Consider the following 25,011-nt stretch of genomic DNA (forward strand, 5'->3'; position numbering starts at 1 on the left):
TTGGAAACTCGGGACATGGAACTGCCGATCCCTCACGTCCGCTGGGAGTACCCGAATACTCGCGGACGAGGTGAGGGCCCGTGGCTTCGAAATAGTAGCACTTCAAGAGGTGCGCTGGAAGGGAGTGATGTAGCGTCCGTATCGCAGCGATTGTATGATCTACCAGAGTGGTGGAGATAAGCACGAGCTCGGTACGGCGTTCCTCGTCTTAGGTGAGATGCGCAAGAGGGTGATCGGGTGGTGGCCGATCACTAACAGAATGTGCAGGTTGAGGATACGTGGCCGTTTCTTCAACATTAGCATCATCAACGTGCACAGTCCGCACCTTGGGAGCACTGATGACGATAAGGACGATTTCTACGGGCAGCTGGAGAGGGAGTATGATCGCTGCCCCAAACACGATGTAAAGATCGTCATCGGGGACTTTAATGCTCAGGTCGGACGGGAGGAGGTGTATAAACCAGCGATAGGCAACTTCAGCGTCCACCAGCTGTCAAACGACAACGGCCAGCGCCTTGCCAATTTCGCCTCCTCCAAGTGCATGATTATCCGCAGCACCTACTTCCAGCACAAACCTCGCTTCAGCTACACCTGGAGATCACCGCAGAACAGTTATTCCCAGATTGACCACGTTTTGATCGACGGACGAAACTTCTCGGACATCATCGACGTCAAAATTCTCAGGGGTGCAAACGTCGACTCGGACCACTTCCTACTCATGGTTAAGCTTCGCCAAAAACTGTCCGTGGCTAACAAGTCACGGTCACAGCCTACCCCGCGGCTAAACACGGACCGGCTGAAACTAGCTGATGTGGCAGGGGACTTCGCGGCAGCCCTCGGGGAGGCTCTGCCGGACGACGACGCAGTCACCACGATGTCCCCCACAGCCCACTGGCGTATAGTGGAGCGTGCCATCAGCAAAGCAGCGGAACGACATGTCGGCTACGTGACACGCAGCCAGAGGAAGGAGTGGTTCGATGATGAGTGTAGGCGAGCACTATCCGAGAAGAATGCAGCACGCGCCCGAATGCTGCAACGGGAAACTCGTCAGAACGTGGAGAACTACAGACGGCTGAGGAGGCAGCAGACCCGACTGTTTCAGGAGAAGAAGCGTCTTCTGGGGGAGTCGGAAGAGCAGCAGATGGAGCGGCTTACTCAGTCGGGGGAAACTCGTAAGTTCTACAGGATGCTGCACGCGGCGCGGAGTGGTGATGTCCGCAACACCACAATGTGCCGCGATGCAGAGGGGAGTATTCTGGCGGACGAACGAGAGGTGATCGACAGGTGGAAGTGCCACTTCGACGGACATCTTAACGGAGCACAGGCAAGAGACCCCGATTTGGGGGCAGAATGCAGAATCGAGCAGCACATCAGTCTGGTGGCAGGTGACGAGGTGCCCACGCCATCTTTGGAAGAGGTAATTAGTGCCATCAAGCAGCTGAAGAACAACAAATCAGCAGGCAGCGATGGCCTAGCTGCCGAGCTCTTCAGGTGGTGGCTGGTGCGGCTGTTGAGGGCCACCATGGACAGGGTGCAGTGCAAGGTGAGAGTATCGAGCATGCTGTCGGATGCGTTCGAGTCTCACCGGGGATTGAGGCAAGGTGACGGACTCTCCTGTCTGCTGTTCAACATCGCTCTGGAAGGTGTCATGAGAAGCGCGGGCTTCGATATGCGGGACACGATTTTCACCCGTTCCATCCAATTCCTTGGCTTCGCGGATGACATCGACATCATCGGAAGGACATCTGCGGCGGTGTGCGAGGCGTACACCAGACTGAAGCGCGAAACCTCAGGGATTGGATTGCTGATCAATGCGACGAAGACAAAGTACCTGCTTGCCGGAGGCTCTGACCGTAATAGGGCCATGCTGGGAAGCAGCGTATCGGTCTACGGCGATGATCTCGAGGTAGTAGAGGAGTTCTGCTACCTCGGTACGATCATAACTTCGGACAACAACGTAAGCAGCGAAATCCGAAGGCGCATTGTTCAGGGGAATCGTGCCTACTACGGGCTCCACAAACTCCTACGATCCAGAAACCTTCTCCTGCGCACGAAATGCACAATATACCGTACATTGATACGGCCGGCTGTCCTCTATGGTCATGAGTCTTGGACCATGCTCACAGAGGATGCCAATGCACTCGGTGTTTTCGAACGCCGTGTGCTAAGGACGATCTTTGGCGGTATCTTGGAGCACGACGGGTGGAGGAGGAGAATGAACCACGAGCTTGCTGAGCTGTTTGGGGGACCTGACATCCTCACGGTGGCGAAGGCCGGAAGGATACGCTGGTTGGGGCACGTCATGAGGATGCCGGACTCGTGCCCCACCAAAAAGGTCCTCGTCGGCGACCCGTTCGGCACGAGACGCAGAGGAGCGCAGCGAGCCCGTTGGCTGGATCAGGTGGAGCAGAACCTGTCGGAGATCGGGTGCAGCAGAGGATGGAGAGCGGCAGCCCTGGATCGAGTCTCCTGGAAACATATTGGTGACCAGGCCATGTCAGCACGACGTGCTCAACAATAAGAGTGGGCCAAAGAAGAAGAAGACTGGCTCGGAAACGCTGCTGATGTTTGTTATTTCCAATTGTGTGGTGTTATCGATGATTTTGTTTCGTCGTATATCTACCAACAGGTCGTGATGACTTAAAAAATCTGCACCGACGATGGGTGATTTTACATCTGCTATGGTGAATAACCAGGTGAATGGACGACGCAAGCCTATGTTGAGTGTTAGACGTTTAGTGCCAAATGTAGCTATTTTAGTTCCGTTTGCTGCGAAAAGGTGTTCTGATGAAGGATTATCGCGTTCTTTTAGTGTTGGCGGAATAACGGAAACGTCTGCTCCTGTGTCGATCAAGAAGTCTTGATGTGAAACTTGGTCCAGAATATGAATACGGTTAATCTGTGTAAGTTTAGTGCAGGTAGACTGCGCACCACTTAGTACTTTTGGAACCGGAGTGAAGTGACATACTTTGTTTGGACTATGCTGATTTTCACATTTTTGGGCAGAATTACTGTAGCGTCGATGGTAATAGCAGATGGATGGACCACGCTGTTTGGACTGTTTGCGATTACGATGGTTGAGTCTCCCCGGATGACTATCACGATGATTGGATCGACGCCGATGCTGTTCGCGCAGAAAATGGTCGAATTTCTTGTTTAATGCGGCGATTTGCGATTCCAACGATGTTTGTTGTTCAGTGGATGGGGTAGCTTGGAATTCCTGATAGATTATCTTTAACAACTGTAGCTGCGGGGAAGCACCTAGGCTTTTCGATTCACTTTCCGGATTCATTTTTACACTACGCGATTGTGTTTGTCGGGCGCGGGACGCGGTTTTTCTGGTTGAGTGCGGGACGCGGTACGCGAGTTGGTTCGTGGAACGCGATACACGGGTTTGAGCTTGGGGCGCAGTACACGAAGTTTTTTTACGTGAAACACTAATATGGTACACAGTTATCCTATTATGCGTCGGATCACGTCTGGATCACCACAGTAGCCAATATATGTTTAAGGGTTTTGTAGGCTATCATATATTTATTTGGTACGGATATTGTAGCTGTGTAACATGGAATTAGGGTAACTTTTTATATAATATAATCACGCGGTATAATCACCGAACGCATCCGTTAGACCAGTCCTTATTCGTGGGCAGTTGAGAAGGTCCTTCCCAAGTGCCAAAAACCGATGATTTCATAGGCTGGGCACACACGTACGTCCACTGGACGTCCAAAATCCACGAAGTCATACAAAAATTCAAAAAAATTGGGTCCTGCCGTGGACGCGTCCACAAGACGTCCACAAAGCACGAAGTGAAAGAGGAATCGGAAATAACTATTAGAATAACGCGTACAGAGCATAACGGGCTTGATCGTACGACAAATGCTGTCTCGCTCGTGCGTACGGTAAAGGATAGGCGTTTATGTTCGGCTTTGCACGAAGTTGGTGTGGACGTGGGCAGGACGTGGACGTCCCGTGTGTGCCCAGTCAAAAGTTCGCCCCGAAGATCGATTGCAGATCGGTTTCAGAGTGAAATTTGAGTTACTTTTGCCAGGTGGGTAGCCAAGCGTTTCGATCACATCAACAAAAGTACTCTTCACGGCACCCGAGCGGCCACAATCACTCAATTAGAGCGAGAGGAAACGATGAAAAAACGAGAGGTCAATATGAAATCATCGGTTTTTGGCACTTGGGTTGGGCTGCACTGCTCTATTACGAAGACAGATGCCGGTTGTTTGGCCTTGCGACACTTGAAGACCGCCGTTCTATTTACCAATCCTCATTTGTTACCGCACTTCTTTTCGATTGCATTGATGCCCCAGCACTAACCAACGTCCCACTTTATGTTTCCTCCCACTTTCTTCGTAACCCAATTTAAATAGCCACACGTCTCTCGTCTCGTTGCCATACGTTTCTCGGCCGTAAAGATCGCCTTCTTTTGGTAATTAAAAAATGTAATTTCTTGACCCTGTCGTGATTTCCGCTCATTTCCGAGTTCTTTTTTTAACTATTAAAACAATTTTTATTTATTTATTTTTTTTAAACTGATTTCACATTTAATTTATTCAGCCAAACGCTCTCATCAAGTTCTACCACAAGACTGACTCGTTGCTGCCGATCTGTTTTAATCCTTGCTTTGTCCTTTTCTATACTTTCTTCTCGTCTCGTCTCGTTTACTTCTCGTCTCGTCCTGTTTCTTTATTTCCGCTCTCCGCTTTCATTCTCTTCGCTTTATACATATTACCTTTGCTGCTCTCTCTCTCTCTCTCTGTTATACTTCTTTCTCTCATGGTTGATCCTCTTCACCTCTGCTATCTCTCATTCTCGATATCTACCTTATCGTTGATCATTTTTTTATAATATTTTCTCCCACACTCGATCCCTACAGACCCATCATTTTGATTATAACATATCCCTTCCTTTTTTTATCCCCTTTGTCACTTCATAATCTTTTTTCACTTATCTATTTTTTCTGTTAGTGCTTTCTGTTCTGCATTCCGGTTAGGATTAAGATAGTTTAAGCTCGAACTATTGCGGTAAGACTGGAATTAAGTCACTTAGTAAAGCCTACGGCAAACTAAACTAAAAGTATATGAAATCATATGAAATAAGCGTACTACAAACCCTTCTAGTGGCCCAGTGAACCCGTAAGGAACTGGACGATGACTAATGGCCATTAAAGCCCAACTCTTTGGGACACATATTGATATCCTGCCCTTGTACTACCGCTCGATCCTTTTTACGAAACATCTCCATAGAAATGATATGTTCCTTGCACGGATACATACATCCATAACATCTCCAGCGTAGTCTGCTTCATCCTATTCTTCCGTCGTGATGTGCTGATCTATGTTCTGTTGCTCTGCTGCAGCCGCCTTGTCTTCCCATCACTTTCACTGTAACTACGTCGTGATTAGGGTAGAAGCCTCGCAAATGGCACTGCACCGGGTCGGGCCGCTGAGAAACTGAGTAGCAATGTTGTCCGCCATCACGGGGTCGTCGCTGTCATGCGCCAACAGACCCGTTCACATGTCAGCAAACCACGGGCATTCCAAAAACACCAGAACTCCTTCGCAATGTGTACAGTTGAGGGAGAAGACGAATCCCATGCAGTGCAGGTACTCCCGAAAAAACTATGCCCGGAGAGCACCTGGGAAAGATGGAAAAATATCTCTCCGTGTTTCCTCCCAACCCAATCTGCTATATTTTGTGTTATGTACACCTTGATCACGTACGCAACTAGTTGATCACTCGTTGCTGTCTGGGAACCGACAGCATCCGAAGTGCCGAGAACTGCTCGTACGTGCCCTACCCGATCGCTCTCGCGATGCTTACGGGTCCTTGTCGTGGCTGGAGACAGTCGTTTTTTGCGTTATCGTGTGTGTTATCTTTTAGTGTAATAAACGAGTTTTAATGTGTAATTGTGCGAGTACGTTTTTGTCAAAGTGATTACCCGTGTGATTACCCAAGTGATTGGGATTACCCGATGAGCCCATTGCACGTATCGGTTGACGTTCCTCATTGCTCAGGGAAAAGTGTTAGTGATAAAATTATGAACAAAAAAAAGGACCACTTTTGTTACACGATACCACCACAATAGGAACCATACCACCATTATGGTACAACAGAACATGTACCAAAAAGTTTTTTTTTCGTTAAATTCGCTAAGTTTTATGGTCGTTGTTTTTTGACATCTTTATTTTTTAAAAGAAAAACGTATTATCTATCTTATTTAGTTAAACAACGAAATTTGCTTCTTCCAAACAACTTCAACGATTTCCAATCGTGCGTATGCTGACAGATTGCACCACTATTGGTATACTTACCCTAGTCATCCGTCGAATCGCAATACTATTCATTATATTTTTGAACACTAAATATCAGCAGAAAAAGAAAGCTTTAAACAGCACGGCATTATAAAGGCATTATTCACTATGTTTTATGATATTTTTTCATATATATTTGATTTTCTGGTATGTAATTGTTTTGAGCTATCGAGATAAATGCTTTCCCACAGACCCACTGTGGTGTGTGTGTGTGTATGTGTGTGTGTGTATGTGTGTGAGTTTTCTTTCTTTATTTCGTTAAAAAAAACTATTTTAACTTTCACCAAGGACCTGTCTGTTTGAACGTTACCGTCAATTCGAATAATTGTGTCACATACCTCCTGCATTTGTGTTATAATATAGTTAATGCGCACAAAAATTATTTCGCATAATAAAAATTGTAGTAATATTACTGCAAAGAGCTTTTCATACACACATCTTTTATCTGTGCAATAACATGTTCGGTGCGAGCATTTAGAATTTGATAAGAGTAAGAATATCTTTATGTTTTTCAAACCCCCACCTCCTATATACCATATGCAACATACGATATTTGTGTATTTTTTATGTTGTGCATTTGTTATTACTCAATAGCTAATTACTATAAGTAACACTAAGCTGAGCTACTTCTATTCCTTAAGATGTCGCACTGTGATTTATTTTAAAGTTAAGAATAATTTCCTACGCCGCAGTAGCATACCAATATGGAAAACATAATCGACCAGTGGTGGTATATTTAACAGTGCTCGAAGATTTCACTCAAATACATCACTCCATCTATGGTTCACTTGCACTACCATATTTTTGTGCAGAGTTGTTAAATGCTGATTCAAAACAATTGAGTTATTTTGTGTTTCAATATTTCCAATTGTAAGCTGTCGATATTAACGACGTTTATCAAAAAGTGCTTTATATTTAAACTATACGTGTATTTGTTTTAAATTTGGCAATAAAATATTACGTTGCTGGGTCATCGGCGTGCGGCACTACTGCGGATACTATTTAATTCTGGAAATACAACATTTTTCAAAGCATTATCGACAATTCTAAATTAGAGATAACTATTCTAGTTAGTTCTTTGATACCACATTTGCAATTCTCGTTCAATGTCATATTCTGGATCCAAATTGCGTTACATCATAATCTTATAGTTACATAATCCCTTGCCAGTTCAAAATTGTTAACGAATGTTTCTTGTATGTTTAGGATTTTCCCAATTATTTACCATCAACCATGAAATTATGTTGCAACTCACTATTGCTAGTGTACCAATCAGCTGCACGACCCTATATATCAGTTTCCGTCAATGGTGATGTTATTTAGCGCATAGACTTAAGTAGTGAAAATCTAAATTAGGTATTTCCTAAAATTAAAACGTGTTTCAGATCTTCCTTTTGAGGAGTATAATATAAATAAAAAGTTTATGATTTGACAATCCTTTTAAAAACTATTATGCTAGTTTATTCGCGACTAATAACCCGTTTATTGGAAAAAATATTACAACCGAATCTGTTAGGTAAAATTTCAATCTGTGACCGATTATCTACAACTCTTCAATTTTTCAACAATCAACTGTTGTATAATTTTTGCATCTATAAAAAAGCTGAATAACATATTTTATCTAACTTATGCTTGTTATTTATCAACGATTTCCACCGTAAAAATGTTTGTTAGAATTATTTACACCTTGTGCAACGTTTGATGACCCTTCTACACTACCTATTTGGTGGCTTGCATTATTTCCGAAGTTCTGCTGACCATACCCGATAGAACGGTTACTCCTTTGCTGATGATGATGTATACCTACGCTTTGCGTATACCTTTGTATACCTTGTGCGTAACTTGTAGGTCTTTGAATTGGAGATGGATATCGCGTACCAGAAACTCCTGAAGCTTGAGCCCGTATCGAGTTAGTGCCTATGTTTCCGTTTCCTCCACTACTAACAACAACGAGACTTCCATTTCCAGTAGTGCTGCTCGTACATCCAACTAACTGATTGTTTCCTTGGTTTAAAGGTAACATATTGCGACTGTGATTTGATAAGTGTTGGTTTGTTTGCGAATTTTGGTGACCCCCGGCTGGCCCTCCTGTGGACAATAACGGTAGCTGTTGAGGCGGAGCAGACTGATGTAGGTTTGAAATAACGGGTTGATGTTGCATTAGTTGATTTTGGAGTTCCCACTAAATATGAATTAAAAAATTAAAGAAATATGTCAGGCGAAAGATCAGATTGATTGATTGACCTAACTTAAATCAGTCACATAGATAACCTAAATCAGATAACAACTGCGCGAGAGAGATAAATTCAAAGACGGGGACGTGAATGACAGACACAGCCATTATGTATTATATAATCTACAATAAACAAGAATTGACTGTCTTATCAATCCAAAGAAAATAACACAGACGGATCAAACCCCTAAACAAACAATAATCCTTGAATAAAAAAGGGAAACTTTGAGCGAAACGTAAGTAAATAGTAAATAGTAAACAAAGTACATAGCATAGTAAACTGAGGCCGAAAATAAAGATAAAAGTGTTGATGCGAACATTCATAGACATACGATGTAGCGTACAAAAATGACGGAAATTAAAAACATACATTGAATAGCATCAATGGCTATCCCTTCACTTTATTTACCCGTAGTTGGATAGTCAGTCCTGCGTACCGGTTTTGACAAGGTTCTGCCGTGTTAAGACCGGCACCGCTACGAATATACCTCCATCACTTGATATTACTTTTTGACGGCGCGCATTAAGCAATTAATACCACCGACAAAAAATAATTAAAGACAAAATTTAGCGGCATGAACTACAATTTATTTTTAAAGTAAACTCCTGAAAATTCAAGCCAGTTCTTAACTAAATAATCACATCATAACATTATTACTTAGAAAATTCGTCTAAAACTTTACTAACCAATCGGGATTAAGAATGCCGAATATATAGTAAAAAGAAGCAAACTGGATATAAAACATTAAAATAGCACACAAGATTGATACAAAGGACATTGATGCATCGATGGCTTCGGAATTCATGTTCCGTAAAAGAATCGGTTATCCGCTTTGCCCGCAAGTCTCGGGCAACAAAAAATCGTTCTTAACTGGGAGAAGCACAGCACGAGCTAACGATACTTGTGTATGGACGTGCAATGCACCGTGAAGAAGTAGAGAGCGATAATTGATTTTTCGTATTGGTTAAAAGCAATGTACACCTTTACTTGATTTACGTTAAACTTATAGGACTATGTCATGATTTTGATTATCTAGTTATTGATTTTTCAACATTGAAATAAGTTCAATTAAATTAAAATTAAATAAATAAATAGTACAATTTAGTACAATAGTACAATCGTAGAAACGATTACTAATATTTAGCACAACGGTCAACATGTAAACTAAATGGTGCTAGGTATAATTTGAAGCTTCAAAATTTGAAATGAACCGTACGAATTAGAAAATAGATTTTAGCTGACATAAATAACACTGTAATATCTCGGATATAATTTCATATAATATTCATATAATTTCAAAAAGTACAAAGCTCAGCAAATAAAACAATCTATTCCGGAATCAAAACAACCTTCTCAAAGTTGATTTTTATGCAACAAAATGAATCCAACTACAAATACTGCAATATACTTGATAGATTCTTTCAAGTCATCTTGGTTGGTTGCTGTTTTTTTGTCTCTACCCGATTTTATATTGCTGATTTCATCAATCCTGAAATGAGTGCTGACATTTTTTTTAAAATTGTATGCTACATGCCAAGAAATGGAAAACTTTACATTATATTTTCAATTACGCTAACTCAAGAAACTATCGTAAACAACGTTCAGTTTTATCGCATTGATTACTTTAGAAGTGAAGGACCAAAAGGAAAACAAATTTCTCAAATGTTTCTTACCGTTGATTTTTTAACAAACCATCATTGAATTAACAAAACTTAGATAATTTAAACTTTAACTAAGTTTTCAATTTGTCCATGCCTAATTTTGTCCGGTTGGATTCAAAACGCAGTTGCGTTTACATCCCAGTACAGAAACGTACATCCCAGAATAAAGTATTGACTTACAAAACTACTTAATTGGTACTCAGGCTAATATTTCATACTCAAAAAGAAAGATTTGAAAATCTTGAAAATGAAACAAAAATATAGATTCAATTTGTAATATTCTATTCATCCTATCAAAAGTAATGTTAATAATTAATCTAGGTTACCATTCCCTGCAATTGAATACAATTATGCTTTCTTCTCTTTATCGGCACAACAACCAAGAAGTCTAGGCCTGCCATTTCTGGTTTTCTGTGACTTTATTTACCCGTAGCTGGATAGTCAATTCTGCATACGGGACAATTATACTTTACTGACCATTATAATACCAATCAGAAAGATAGAATGCCGCAAATGTCGATCAAGTATTCGAAAAAGCGGATTTAAATTATTTTCCGTAGTAAGAATTGCTAATCCAAACAAATTTAAGCTGCTTAGCTAACTGCTCTATAATTCGTTTGCAAAACGAATACTTTTGAATTTCTTTTATCTTAATTTGTTTTACTGTCCTGAGTGTTCTTTAACCTATGAAATGAAATTTTAAAACAATTGCTGAGGATGAAAAAACAAAATGTATTGTAATGATGGTGATAGTGAAATCATGATGATTTAAAAAGCAAATAATCGTTTTGGTGAAATTCCCAGCTTACATTATCGCTGACAACCTTTTAAGCTAATCACTATGAAGTTCTTATGTTCCAAATTCTTTAGAGGTAAAACAATTGATCTCAAATTATATTCAATTATTGTTTTACTCTATTACTTTAAACGGAAATAAATCAGGATATCTTGTCATCTCAAATAACTCATGAAACGATTGATCTATTTAGTTTTGTTTCGGGAATATTGTATAGACCATTTTCTAATAGTAAAGAAGTGCATTTTACACACAGTTTATTGACGTACTCCTATACCATTTTTGAAGTTTTTTTTTAATCAAGAGCAAAAGGTAAAATAAACATACAAGCCTTAGACATATTAATTATGTTATAACTTTACCGTTTGACGTTGCGGGAGTCAAAACGAATATGTAGAATGTTACCAAAATTAACTATACCCCGAATAAACGTAAAAACAGGGACTGGGATGATAGATAATGCACAAAGACAACTAGAGAGAAGCAATTATAATAAGCTTCATCATCCGTCAACTAATGCTCAGGTTTTTCTTACTACCCTATTCTGTATACATGACCGTAACTGTATGTATAACGTTTTAATGCAGGCATAGCTACAGCCTACTTGTGATAGAATGAATAATAACTCACAGTATCTTGTTGTTGTTGCTGTTGTTGTTGCTGCTGCATATGGGATGATTGTGGCGATTGGTTCGATTTAATGTAAGCAGCAGCATTGGCCCCAGAGTGTTGCGAGCTATTATTCGGTGCTCCTCGATACTGCTGTTGGCTCATTGCTGGATTAGTTGCAGCCAAAAGTGGTGAATTTAAGAACTGCGAAGAATAGTTGGGCATCTGCTGCTGTGGTGGCGGAGGCTGGGGAGTGTTGGAAGGATTCTGCCCACCATGACTACCAAACATATTGGACGCTGCAACTGCAGCTGCTGGTATACCGTATGCATTTTGCGCGGCAGCGCCTGTGGCTCCAGCAGTGCCAAAAAATGCCGTTTGATTACCCCCAGAGTTCGAATAGTAATTCGTTGCCGAATTTTGCAGTGGAGGAGCTGGCGGGAACATATTTAGATATTGTTGACCGTAAGGTGGCTGGCTAACCGATCCACTACCGTTTGGTTTGGGTTGCCCGATAGCACCAATCTGTTGTGTGGAAGATTTTACCGACGAAGACATCAGCGAACTATTGTTTGATGATATTAGCATTGTGTTTGGATTGCCCATTTGAGTTGTTTGGTTGTACGGCGATTGAACCGAGCCCATGCGAAATTGCGACGATAAACTTTGATACATCTCTGGCGTAGGTCCTGCTTGCATGTTAGTCGGTGTGGTCATATACGCATTATATGGACCAGCGGTACCGGAAGTGCCATAGTGTCCCGGGAATTGTGAAAATTGTGAACGACCGCTTGGTTCAATTTGGAATGCATTGTATAATCCACCTTGTGAATTCATGGCAGCAGCTGCAGCGACGGCAGGTGAATTATATAGCACCGCTGGTGGTGACGGTATAGCAGACACACCATATTGAGCCGGAAAAAAAGGTTGTGGAGCAGAAGGTATGGATCCGCTTTGCATTTGTGGAGGAGGCGACAGGCCTATACTGCTTGATTGATGCATGCCTCCACCATTATTTTGTTGGGTGGGTTTTACCTTACAAACATTTACATTGTTTGCGGCAACTGCCGCTGCCAGCACATCTGCTACTGGGTGTTTGTTTAGACTCATAGACACGGCCACTGCTGCTTGGTGCTGCTGTACACCAACAGAACTAACATGTTGTTGCGATTGTTGTTGTGTCTGTTGTTGGTGTTGCAATGTTAGTGATTGTTGATGATGCGTTTGCTGCAATTGCTGTGGATGTTGTTGAACTGGATGTTGCTGCAACTGTTGTTGAAGTTGCGACTGCTTATGAGACGGATGTTGCTGCTGATGCTGATGCGGATGTTGTTGAGACTGAGAGAGTTGTTGGGGCAATTGTTGCGATAATTGTTGTGTTTGCTGTAGCGACTGCTGCTGCTGCTGCTGTGTCTTCATTTGTGGCTGGGTTTGCGTCTGCGATTGCGATTGGGTAGTTTGTGTTTGTGATTGTGATGAAGCTTGCGTTTGCGACTGTGAAAGAGATTGTGATTGTTGTGGTTGGTTTTGTGACTGCGTTTGCGGTTTATGTGACGGCTGCGATTGCTGATGTAGCTGCTGCAATTGCTGAAGATGTTGAGGCTGATCCTTATGATGTTGCTGCTGACGTTGCAGTTGCTGTGTATGTTGTTGTAGTACGTGCTGAGGTTGATGTTGCTGCAATTGTTTTTGCGACTGCTGAGCATGCTGTTGCGAAGACTGCTGGGATGATGACTCCTGGATGTTGTGTGGTTGTCGTTGATGCTGTAATTCTTGTTGATGATGTTGCTGCTGCAGTTGTTGCTGTTGTTGGTGTGTCTGTTGATGAGGCTTTGCTGATTGCTGTTGATGATGACTCAGACTATATCCTCCATTAGAACTGTCACTGCATTCATTGTTAAGAGTAATCGTGGAGTTAATGTCGCATCCACTGTTAGATCCTGCGGAGCCGGATACATTACACACACTGTTGGAATTATTGAAATGGTCCACTAAAGAATCTGATTCTGACCCAAAAGTAGCTCCATAAGACGAATGCGTTCCATGCGTCTGGTGAGTGTGGTGATTGGTACCACCAGAATGAGGATGTTGATACTGTGGCTGATGGGTTGGGTGATGTGGACCCCTTACGAAGCTAGATTTCAAATGAACATTGCTTCCACTGGCAACGTTTCCGACACCGCTAACTGAATGTTCATTTCCAACATTGACACGATTAGCACTACTTCCACTTCCGGTGTTCACCACCGTTCCGGTTTGTTCTGGTACAGTTGGCATTTCCCAAACCTTTTTTACACTTGCTATTTTCATGTTTAAATCGGCAGTTGAAGGAGAAATCATATTTTTCACAGACACTGCTACCCCACCATGGTTACTACTACCCCCTTCTGCTTCCATTGATTTTGATAAGCATAAACCGGCTGATACTGATGATTGTTTTTTAATGCCTTTGTCACCGTCAATTAAATGGCTAATATCAGTCTCAAAAGCATATGATTTAATATCCTTATAATCGTTTTCACTTTTTTGAAATGGAATTCCTTGAAGCGAACTTGGTATCATGTTGCATGGCTGTTGTTTTGGAACACCAGTAGAAAGTACAGTTCTTTGAGAACTACCCACGATGTTATGTTGCACTCCACCTTCGTTTGCTGTTGTAGCAGTTGTCGTAGTTATCTGACGATGAACTGTGGAGCTGGATGTAATCGATTGCTGTGAATTTATTAGTGCCCCTACAACACCTGCTGCTCCAGTAGCCATTTTGTCGTTAATAAAACCTGTGTTTACTTTTGATCCAAAATTTGTGCCACTATTGCCACTATGCTGACGTCTCAAATTAGCTGTAGTCATATCTCCGCTAACTCCTCCACAATCACCAACTACTGGGCTTGAAGAATTTCCACTCAACACAGCAACGGATACGCCAGATTTATAGTTAGTGTTTTCAAATATTATCGTATTCACTGGAGGAGTATTGCCATCTAGATTATGCTTATCATTATCAGTCTTGGCATTATTTACTGGTGAAAGCGTGGACAGCTTATCTGTTGCCGATTGCTGTTGCTGCAGAAGACACGATCTTTCTCCTTCGGCGGATACTACTGTTGAAGAACGTGTAACTAACGTTGCTGCAGTTTTATTTCCACTATTGGTTGCATTCATTACAGTTGGGACCATTTGATTAGTATTTGAACCTGAACCAGATGATATATCAGTTATAGTATCAGTGTTAGATGCCTTTGCTCCTTGACCTCGCGTTACAGACTGCTGCTTGCGCGTTACCAGATGGTTAATGGAACCTCCTCTAGTATTTCCAATATTAGTTACCGTAACATTGCATTGTAAAACAAAATTACCGTCTAATGAACTATTATTCCCACCATAAATAGTTCCTGGTAAGCTGGTTACGTTTTTAGACTGTTGTTGCGATGCGATAGAACCACTTTTGGTGGTGATCGGTGTTATGATGCTTTTCGTTTTTGTCTTCGTATCGTCTACGATTGTTCCAGATTTAATTGTGTCGCACTTATCACTAGCTTCCATGCGATTATCCGTAACACAGGACCTGGTACCCGTTTTTTGAGATATAAGATTATCCTCTCTTGAATGAGATTCATCGTTACGAACTTCTATTGCACCAGGGTTTCCTTCTCCCACTATCGCACATTTTTTTTCTTGATCGATAGATGAAATATCCTCCGTTGCCTTGCTACCATCAGTGAATGGAATCGATCTCGTACTTTTTTGAGCAGCACGATCTTCCCTTGTTGGGGATCCAGCGCAAGTACTACTATTCAAGCTATCGCCGACACGATGTTTTGTATTTCTATCATCACTATTACCTGTACTCGCACCGAATGGACTTTTTGAATTTGGAGGACCATACCCTTCAATTTTTTTACTTATACTGGCAGTGCCCTCCATTGATGATACGCAACCAGAGTAGGGCGCTTGCAGTGGTTTCTGACGATTATTCGTATTCGAAGAACTTGCTACGGTTACATTCGAACCAACATTTCCACCACCTCGACCACGTCGTGATGGTTCCCCACGCGGTACAAAACCTTCCTTTGAAGCCGCACCAGCCGCATCTGAGCTTACCAAACTCTGTACCCCGGTACTTCCAATCATTGAATGGTTGTAAATCTTTTGGTGCAAATGTTGCTTTGTTTGATCATCAAAACCTTCCTCAGAAAATTCAGACTCGCTCCAGTAATCTTGATTGTAGATACGATTTCCTCCACCGACTCTACTTCCACCACGAGATCTGTTCCAATTGCTTGTACCGCCTCTAAGAGAAGAACTGCCTGATGTACCATCTGTGCGATGGAATCCTCCGGTATAACTACCACCACGAGCTCCACCACGCGTATCATGTCTTCGATTATCTCGAGAGTGCTGTTGGTGCATCAATGGCAAGGCTTTCTTTTTACCACCTTGTTGCTGAGATGACGCACCTACCATAGCTGTGGACGCAATTTGTTTCTTATCATCTGTACCTGGCAATGGCCTTGACTGATGCGAATCCAAATGTGATGCATCTTTCGAGCTTTCATTAACACATGACTCCAAATTCTCGTTCATACTTGTTTCTACAACCCCGAACGTGGATGATTCTTCTGAGTGTAATACTTTGCTAGATTTTTCTGCAGCTATATCAACCTTATTACCGTCAGGATCCATTGTCACAATCGAACTATTTGCATTACAATCATGTGATGTTGTAGCACTCTCATTTGCTGCATGTTCATTGCTTTCAATCCCTTCATTCTTTATATTTGATTCACAATCGGCAATCTTCATTATCCGTTTACTGGATATTTTATCTTCTTTCATTACGTCAGATATTTGAGAAGCCACTTCGTTTACTCGAAGCAATATCTGTTTCGGTGGTTCGCAATCAGAACGTAACGGGCGCTCGCTACCGCTGAACGATGCAGGTGATGACGCTGACGAACCTTTCTCGACTTCCGTATCCCATGACGTTTCTCGACCATAATTTCTAGACATTGTAACAATGCTACCAGAATTGTACGTAGATGATGGATGATGAGAGTGATGAACAACATTGTGGTGATTTTCATCACTTGATACACTCATTTTACGATTAGATGATTCTGATAAGCTGCGAACCAGCTGTGGTGTTGTTACACGTCCACCAGAATTCTGCTTGGCTTGATTGTTAACAGAAGATTCTGGACTTCCTCCAAATACAACATTGAAACGATTGTTATCTTCTGCAAAATCCAGTTTTTCTTTTGTAGCAGCTTCTCGCGGATTATGTTCACGCATCTCATACTGCTGTCGTTGACGTTCATCACGATCTCTAACAGGAGCGCTTACTGTTGTCGTACCACTTCGACGTGAACTTGACATCGCGTTTGCGGCAACGCCGCGTCCGTATGTTTGTTGATTATGGATGAATCGTGGATCATATTGTTGTGCAAACGGTATAGTACTTTTAGTTTCAATGCCGGAATTCGTTACTGAAGGACCAGCGCTTCCAGACGAGTAACTGTTAGTATTTCGCGATAGAGTTTGATTACTAGTCGTATTATTATTCGTCGTTGATAAATTTGTACCGGATGTATTTCGCTCAAGTTTACGTTTCTGGAACCTCGGTGGCAAATTTGATTGAAAGGTTTTGGAAAATCCTGGCATGTCCCAATTAGCACCAGTACTTCCACTGAGGTTTCCTGCTTCGCGATCATGTCGTGCTCCTCCAAATGTTCCAAATTCGTGCCGTATTTCTTTCCCATTTGCACGTTCACCACTTTTTCCACGAATTTTTATAGATATTATACGTTCGCTAGAGTGTTCAACTGCACTTTCCATGGTCTTCTCTTCTTCCATTCTGTTACCCAGTAAAGCGCTGACGACATTGCCAGTAGAAGATATAGATGCGTTCATGCCGCCACAGTTATTTTTATCGGCATTACCGGTCCTTCCATCCAATGATTCGTCGTTCTTTTTCCGACTAAGTTTCTCTTCCAGTTCTTGCAGTTTTCTTGCAGCTGCCTGCTTACGTTCAATTTCACGTTTTTGATCTTCTTCTCGTCGCTGCTTTATGCGCTCTTTTGCTTCTGCTGCATCTAAGCCTCCTGCGACAATGTTCACATTGATAACACCTCCTTCTGCACCAATTCCGCGCATAACATTATTGCCGTTTGCTTGTATTGAGTTACCTTCTTGAACCTGGCTTCGGTCTCGATCTCTGTGAGCTTCACCAACATTATCTTGAGTACGATCAAGTTTATCCGTAGTATCAATTATTTTCTCATCGACTCCCGTAGTATGTTTTTCTAAAGCCCCCATGGTGGTATCCTTTTCTTTTACAGCAATCAACTCCGATTCGTCATCAGAAAATTCTAATTTCTGATTATAATCAAATTCGTAGTCCTTCGCCCATCCTTCATCCTTAGCGATTGCTTCTAATCTTTGTAATTCTTCATCGCGTATAATTGGTCGCACCACTACCTCTTGCTCAGCAAGAACACCTGAACCGTATGGTGAATGTAAATTACGATTATCATCGTGGAATCCACTAGGAGTACCAGCATCACCAGACACCACATTTCCAGTTCCGCTACTTCGCACATAACCAGCTGAACTGTTGTAACTACCAACATTTCCACCTGTCGTGCTACGATTAGCATATCGAGGCTGTTGATTTATACCTCCACGACGGTTTGCATGCTGATAATTATCATTATAAACGGCTCTTTCAGCGCTTTCTTCTCTAACAGTATTGCTGCTTGCACTGCTCACTCCACGAGCAACTCGTCCTCCTTTAGCTGGAGGCATTGAAGAAAAATAGTTTCCACTACCAATACGAGCATTTTGCTGAGAATGAACCGTCAAGCCTGATGGCTGCTTTAACGGAAATTGATTTGAAATTTTTGTTACAGTCGTCGTTACGTTCACGGCACCCAAGTTACTACTGCTGTTACCAGTACCCTCATTGTTACTATTTTTTTTGCTGCTGCCACCGTTACCATTGTTTTTACTCATCTTACTGTTGTCCAAGATGTTGATGTTGTTTGCGCCGAGTACAATATTAATGTTTTTGGAATCATTGATCATTCCTGATGTTGAAACTGATGACAAAGCGGCCAGTGAAGCAATTCCTCCTTCGCTTTCGTTTCCTGTCAAACCACTGTCGCTTCCTCGTTGCATAAACGGTGGTAAAAGAGCCCTGAACTGAGGGGGCAATGATGGTGATTGCGAAGTCGCTGTCGTGCCTTGACAATTGTTCGATCCGCCTAGGTTGTTCCCACCACCGCCATCGATGTCTTCTGTTGCGATATTGGAAATAGGTGCTCGACCACTGGTACCTTTTTGTTGAGTACGACAAACTGTGTCGTTTTGGTGCCGTAAACCCGACTGAGAACTTCCTGGGTACTGATCTTGGAATAGTTGAGATTTGCTGTTGATATTGCCACCATACGGACCAGTGCCGTCCAGGGAAGGGAACTCGTTCTGTATGATATAAAGTATGAATAAATGTATATCCATTTAAATATGACACTATATAACTTTTACTGTACCGTATTCCATGATGATTCAGAAGCTTTCAACTTATTTAGCGACGATGTTTGATGCTGAGTGTTGCTGTTAGAATTTGATGGGTTTGGAGAAACGGTGTTCTTTTCTGTTAAATCGTTGGAGCTCTTAATGTGATTTTGTCCTTCGGTATAATCGCTAGTCCAACTACCAGATTGTTCACCAGGATTACCAACTTCAGCCTTCAAAGATGGAAGATTTGCCGGTGGACGACGAGCCGTGGGCACCTTTCCCAAGCTTTGCATGCCATGCTTTCGTGGCGCAGCGCTTTTCTGGGATGATGGTTCTAAAGATTCACCCTAAAAACGAAATTATAGTATCAGTTTCAGCTAATATGAAAACCGTATTTTGATAAATAATGCAATCTTACTCGGCTGGTTATGTAGAGCTTATTGATATCTAAAGCTGCAAATTTGGGCTTGGCATTACGCTCCCCCCTAGTTCCTCCCAATGTGCTCATACTGCCAGAAAATCTTCATTAGCAAAAACAAACAGTGTTGTCACTATGTATAGTTGTTTGCTAATGTGTCTTCGATTTGTTTTATCTCTTTGAGTATTGCGGTTCGATCTTTGACAATACCTGAAAGAATAAATATAAGAAACAAACTTAAACTTAATAAAGGTTCAAAAGTCTCCTAAACATAATCTAAACCGTCACCCTAATATATATATTCGAATGGTTTTCTAACAGAAATTGTGCATTTCTTGGCAACCAAATTGGTAGAAAATTGTGATTTTTGTTATTTTGGCAACAGTGAACGGACCGCACCAGGTGTGGATGCAAAACCTCTCGTGAAGCATTAATAGTTTTCATTTATTTTTTTTTGCGGAAATATATTATGTCCGCAAGTTAATAGCTGCCGTTTTTTGATAAAACTAAAAACTGGGTCACTCTACATATTTACCATTATTCTATATTACTTTCTTCCACCTTTTGGGAAATCGCGCATTCCTTTTCGGACAAATACTACGTCCTTTGAGAACTGCTGGTCATCCAACCCATGTGACATGGATCGGAATTAATTAAAATCCGCGCCGTACTGAGCGATTAATGAGTACGACGGGTGCGGTAGAACATCCAATTTGCGGATATTGAAGTAATTTTTACGGTCTGCGCAACATTTGGCCGAGCGTTGTCATGCGGCCAAATTACTTTGTTGTGCCATGATGAGATTGTGGCCATTTTTCACACAGTGCTGGGCTAAACACATCAATTGTATTCGGCAGCGTTAACCGGTGATTGTTTCTCCCTGTTTGACTGTGATTTTTCTACAGTAAAGCTGTAAATTGCTAGTCGGCGAACGTGGGCCTTCCTTCACGTTGAACGTCCTCCACGAAGAAATCACTACTTCGAAAGCGTCGAAACCACTTCCGACTTGTATCGCTTATAGCAACAACTCCGTAAACATTAACAAGTTCGCGATGCGCTCTGGCTGCCGTTTTCTACGATTGAAACAGAAACAGCAACAATTCTCGCATGTGACACTTGCTTGGCTCAAAATCAGACATTTTCAAGAAATAAGAACTTTTACTCGCACGAAATAATCACTCATCTGTTTACATAGTTTTATTATGTTATTCCTAAATTTGATTTATGACGTTTTGAAAACGCAAGCCACCTCCACACGGGCCGTGGCCTTTGCGGTACTGCGGAAACGCGTATAACTTGTGTTGTTAATACTGAACTTCGGCTCGGCTCAGCTCGGTTTGGGACGGCTTTCATTTTCCACGCCTGCTGTTCCGCAGAGTTGTTCGTCTTGAACAAAACTGCGTCTCCGCGGGAACGCCTTCCGCGGAGCACCTGTTTGACAGCGCGGTGATTTGACAACCAAGCCCGTCGAGGTGGCATACAAGTTATACGCGTTTTTCGCAGGACCGCGGCGGTCGCGGGCCGTGTGGAGTGGACCTAAGGTCGCCTCCACACGGTCTTATAACTTTCATTGTCAATCCAGAATTTATATACCAGTTCCATACCAGTTCGCCGCCTGTTTGACAGTTAGGCGCGGATATTTGACAACCTGCCGCGGAAGATTTGAAAGCCGACCCAAACCGAGCTGAGCCGTGCCGAAGTTCAAAATTAACAACCAAAGTTATACGCGGCGGCCGCGGTCCGTGTGGAGGCAATCTAACATATAAACGATATGTCTAAGGCAATGGTCTAAAGCCAGCCGTAGACGTAACATATTTATCTGCCGAGATGTTTGACGTCTACAGTCTTCCATTGTTCTCTCGTCGTCGGCTCGTAACCCAAATATGTGGGATATCTGCTGGGATGTTGATGTCAGATCGGCAATCGCAAAAGTTATACCTGTAGTGTTAAGGAGTTGATGCATGTTCAATGAGAAGATATTTCGCGGATTTGAATTTTCGCCGTTATTATTCCGAAACTGATAATGATTTATTTTTTTACTATCATTTATAACTTATAACTTACTCTGAATATGAAAGCCAGGGATTCATATGAATCGCCTGTAGCCAAAAACCGAAGCGCGATAGCGATCCGTTGCTTAGGGGATATTGCTTTGCGCATTGTTATATCCTCTTTGACAATTTTCGGCTCGACCAATGATAAAACATAATTCGGTCCTTCTCCATCAATAGCCTGGAACAGCCGGTTCCACACAAGATCCCTTTCCAGAAAAAGGTCCGTCATCCAGCAGCGCCGTTCTGCATTCTGCTACTCTTCCTCCTCCTCCTCCTCTTCTATTAATAATTGCACTAATCTTGCAGCTTCTGCCGCTGCAGCAGTAACAGTTGCATTGAATGCCATTTTAATTTAATATTTTTTACGTAAACAGAACGGCATAACAAACACAAGCCACAACTTGAAGAATTGATCACAATCATAAACACAACAAACCCTCATTTGACAATCATAAACACAACAAACCCTCTCACCCCCAAACGAGAGCTATTTATCCAAGGTTATTACTGGTCGCCATTGCGGAAAGAACAAAAGAAATCTGTAAACGTCAAACATCTCGGCAGATAAATATGTCACGTCTACGGGTAGCATAACTTGGTTGCGGGCAACATGTTGCTGGTGAAATGTATGGGGTTTGACAGCTTCTGCAACATATGTTGCCGAAGAAATTCAATTCAATTTGTTTTTTTTTTCGTGTCATACCATCTGCAACATTTTTCTGTTCATGTTGGTATGACGTATGACGTTTGTCAGTGTTGAAATTGTATTGCATTTTTAAGGAGCATCCAGACTGTAGACCATAACATTTATACATAACATTTTGTTATGTTATACTTGTTATGCGCAACAAAAACAGAGTAGCGAAATGTTGAATTCGTACCATAACATATGCTCGAATTTGGCACATTCGAGTTGTTTTGCAATAGAAGCAAGTTTTAAACATTGGCGATTCAAATAAGCACTAAATTAAACTTCATGGTCTGGGTGTGGAAAAGATATATTTTAGCAATAAAATAGAAACTTGTTATGCTATGAGAGAGGTTTTGCGTCCACACTTGTTGCGGTCCGTTCATTGTTGCCAAATCATCATAAAACGCAATTTGCTGTCAATTTGGTTGCCAGAAACGCCGAATTTCTGCTCGAAGACTATTCGAGCTTATGTTATGTTCGAGCTTATCGGCCTCATGCTGAGAGCTCGAGCGAGGCGAGAGATCTCTCAGCCCCGCAATTTGACAGTTACACGCTTCAAACGCCAAATAAAATGCTTAAGCAAAATGGCGGGTAGCTGTTTCTTTATGTTTTGAATACAGTAGATTTCAGTAATCATCTTCAAAGTCACTTTGCATTGCAGTGCACCTGTTAGGGGTTTGTAACGCACAAGCAAATATATCAAAATTACAGACAAAGAAGGTAAATGATCATCCTTTGCTCCAAGAAATTTGTTAATGCGCCGCTTCCAACGATTAACATATAGAAGGTAACTCTGTCCGCCGAATCGTTACGGAGTCCATCAAATGAAACAAGTATGCAGAGTAGATCTTATTCAAACACAGTACGTGGAGCATCGGTAGCAGCACCTATCTCGATAGATACAACTGCCAATTGCCAGCATGAGCCAACTAGCAGGATACAGCTGTAGGCAGGTGCTCTTAATCGAACCGGATCGCATTCCCTACCATCTCATTGTTGGTAACATCACGACAAGTTCTTTATTTTTAATCGTGTGGGGAGATATGTACACACATCACCAGAACTCGGGTGATGTGTCGCTGAACGTGTTGAACAACGCTGAAGCAAAAAAAATCATCCTCCTTTGATTAACGAACAAACAATCAGCTGTTTATGGCAGTTCAAGCGTTGAACATATAGTTGTCAAATCTCTCGGCTCGCTCGAACTCTCAGCGTGAGGCCGAGCCATTATGGTTACAGTCTGAACGCTCCTGGAAGTATAATAGTGCCGTGAAAAATAGATTTAGCCACTAAATTTAAACAATTGTACGGAGTTCCTGCAAATTTTGGTTAAACAAGAGTTAAACAAGAGAAACATCATGCCAAACCACAAATTGAGAGGTGAGCGTGAGACCACCGGATTTGACCCCCAATCTCAAAAGTTGCCAGCAACTTTCATAGACCACCCCGCCGATTCGGCTGCCCCGAGATACGCGGTCCCACTTATATACGTATTCGGAGATACGCGGTTTTTGGATATTTGACAGCTGAGATAGTTTATAGAACGAAATCTAAGCAAAAAGGTGTAAAATTGATCTAAAATAGCTTTGTCATATGAAACATTTGATTTTAGTTTATTTTAACGTATTATTTCAAAAAGTATTCTGGTTCCGCGTACAGGCTGTCCCCGAGATACGCTATTATAGCGGACCACTATACCCACGAGAAAATCCGCGTATCTCGAATTTCCGCTTAAGTCGAATCCGGAAGTAAAATCGTTTTCAAAGTTAGATAGTTGACTTCCTTCTCTGCACTTAATTTTTTCAGCAAACCAGGTTATTTTTTGAAAGAATACATTTAAATAAATAAAAACAAACGTTTAATACGACAAAGGAAGGTATTTTCGATCATTTTTTTTACCTTTTTGCATACATTATGTGCTATAAACTAACTCAGCTGTCTAAACCGCGCACGGTCGAACGCCTTCGTCTGCCTATCCATTAACCCGGCCTTTCTGGCAGACGCTTCAACGACATCACTCCATCTCAGTTTGGGCCTACCACGCCTCCTTTGCCCATATGGACGACCTAAAAGATTCTACGGGCTGGGTCGTCCGGTGTCATTCTCATGACATGACCAGCCCACCGGCGCCTGGCGTATCTAATTCGCTGTAAGACAGTAAGTTCACCGTACAGCTCATAGAGCTCGTCATTGTTGCGGTCCTCCATTGTCTTTCCACATATACGTGGCCAAAAATTCTTCTGAGCATCTTCCTCTAGAACAGGGTTCTCCAAACTTCGGCCCTCGAGAGTCTTCAGTTGCTACTGTTACCATTTTAATGAAAATGTCTAATTTAGGAAAGTTGTAATGTTTTTAACTGTTAAAATATCAAATACTGTAATAGTTGATATCATTTAATACTATAAAATGTGAAAAAAAAATCATCTCGAGCGCAACATCTGTGTCATTTTTCTGTGTGTAGAGATTTAGGCCTGCCATTTCTGGTTTCTGTGACTTTTTTTATCCGTAGCTGGATAGTCAGTCCTACGGGTACGGGAAAATTTACAATTTTAGTGCTTCGAGGGCACAATTTAGTGAATGTCAAATCCGGCCAGGCTGTTTACGTACCTGGCGGATTCAAGAGTTGAGATATAATTTACACAATCAATGTACGAAATTTTAAACGAAGGTTGTCCATAATATCGATTTAACATTATGTTCAATGGTGATA

General features: G+C 42.0%; 1 protein-coding gene across 1 annotated transcript; it reads right to left on the reverse strand.

Moving 5' to 3' along the window:
• Positions 1–7,965: 7,965 nt before the first annotated feature.
• On the reverse strand, positions 7,966–19,646 carry LOC128711931 (filaggrin). The gene is made up of 4 exons (XM_053806822.1): positions 19,557–19,646; positions 19,171–19,485; positions 11,645–19,102; positions 7,966–8,505 (listed from the first exon to the last, which is right to left on the reverse strand). The coding sequence occupies exons 1-4, from the start codon at positions 19,644–19,646 to the stop codon at positions 7,966–7,968; spliced, it is 8,403 nt and encodes a 2,800-aa protein (XP_053662797.1).
• Positions 19,647–25,011: the final 5,365 nt, after the last annotated feature.

Source organism: Anopheles marshallii, chromosome 3 (genome assembly GCF_943734725.1).
Source record: "Anopheles marshallii chromosome 3, idAnoMarsDA_429_01, whole genome shotgun sequence".
Taxonomy (NCBI): domain Eukaryota; kingdom Metazoa; phylum Arthropoda; class Insecta; order Diptera; family Culicidae; genus Anopheles; species Anopheles marshallii.

Coding starts and splice junctions, on each gene's coding strand:
- LOC128711931 (XM_053806822.1), bottom strand. CDS start 19,646: ATGAGCACATTGGGAGGAACTAGGGGGGAGCGTAATGCCAAGCCCAAA. Junction 19,486..19,556: donor AGCTCTACATAACCAGCCGA/GTAAGATTGCAT, acceptor TTTCGTTTTTAG/GGTGAATCTTTAGAACCATC. Junction 19,103..19,170: donor CTGAATCATCATGGAATACG/GTACAGTAAAAG, acceptor TATATCATACAG/AACGAGTTCCCTTCCCTGGA.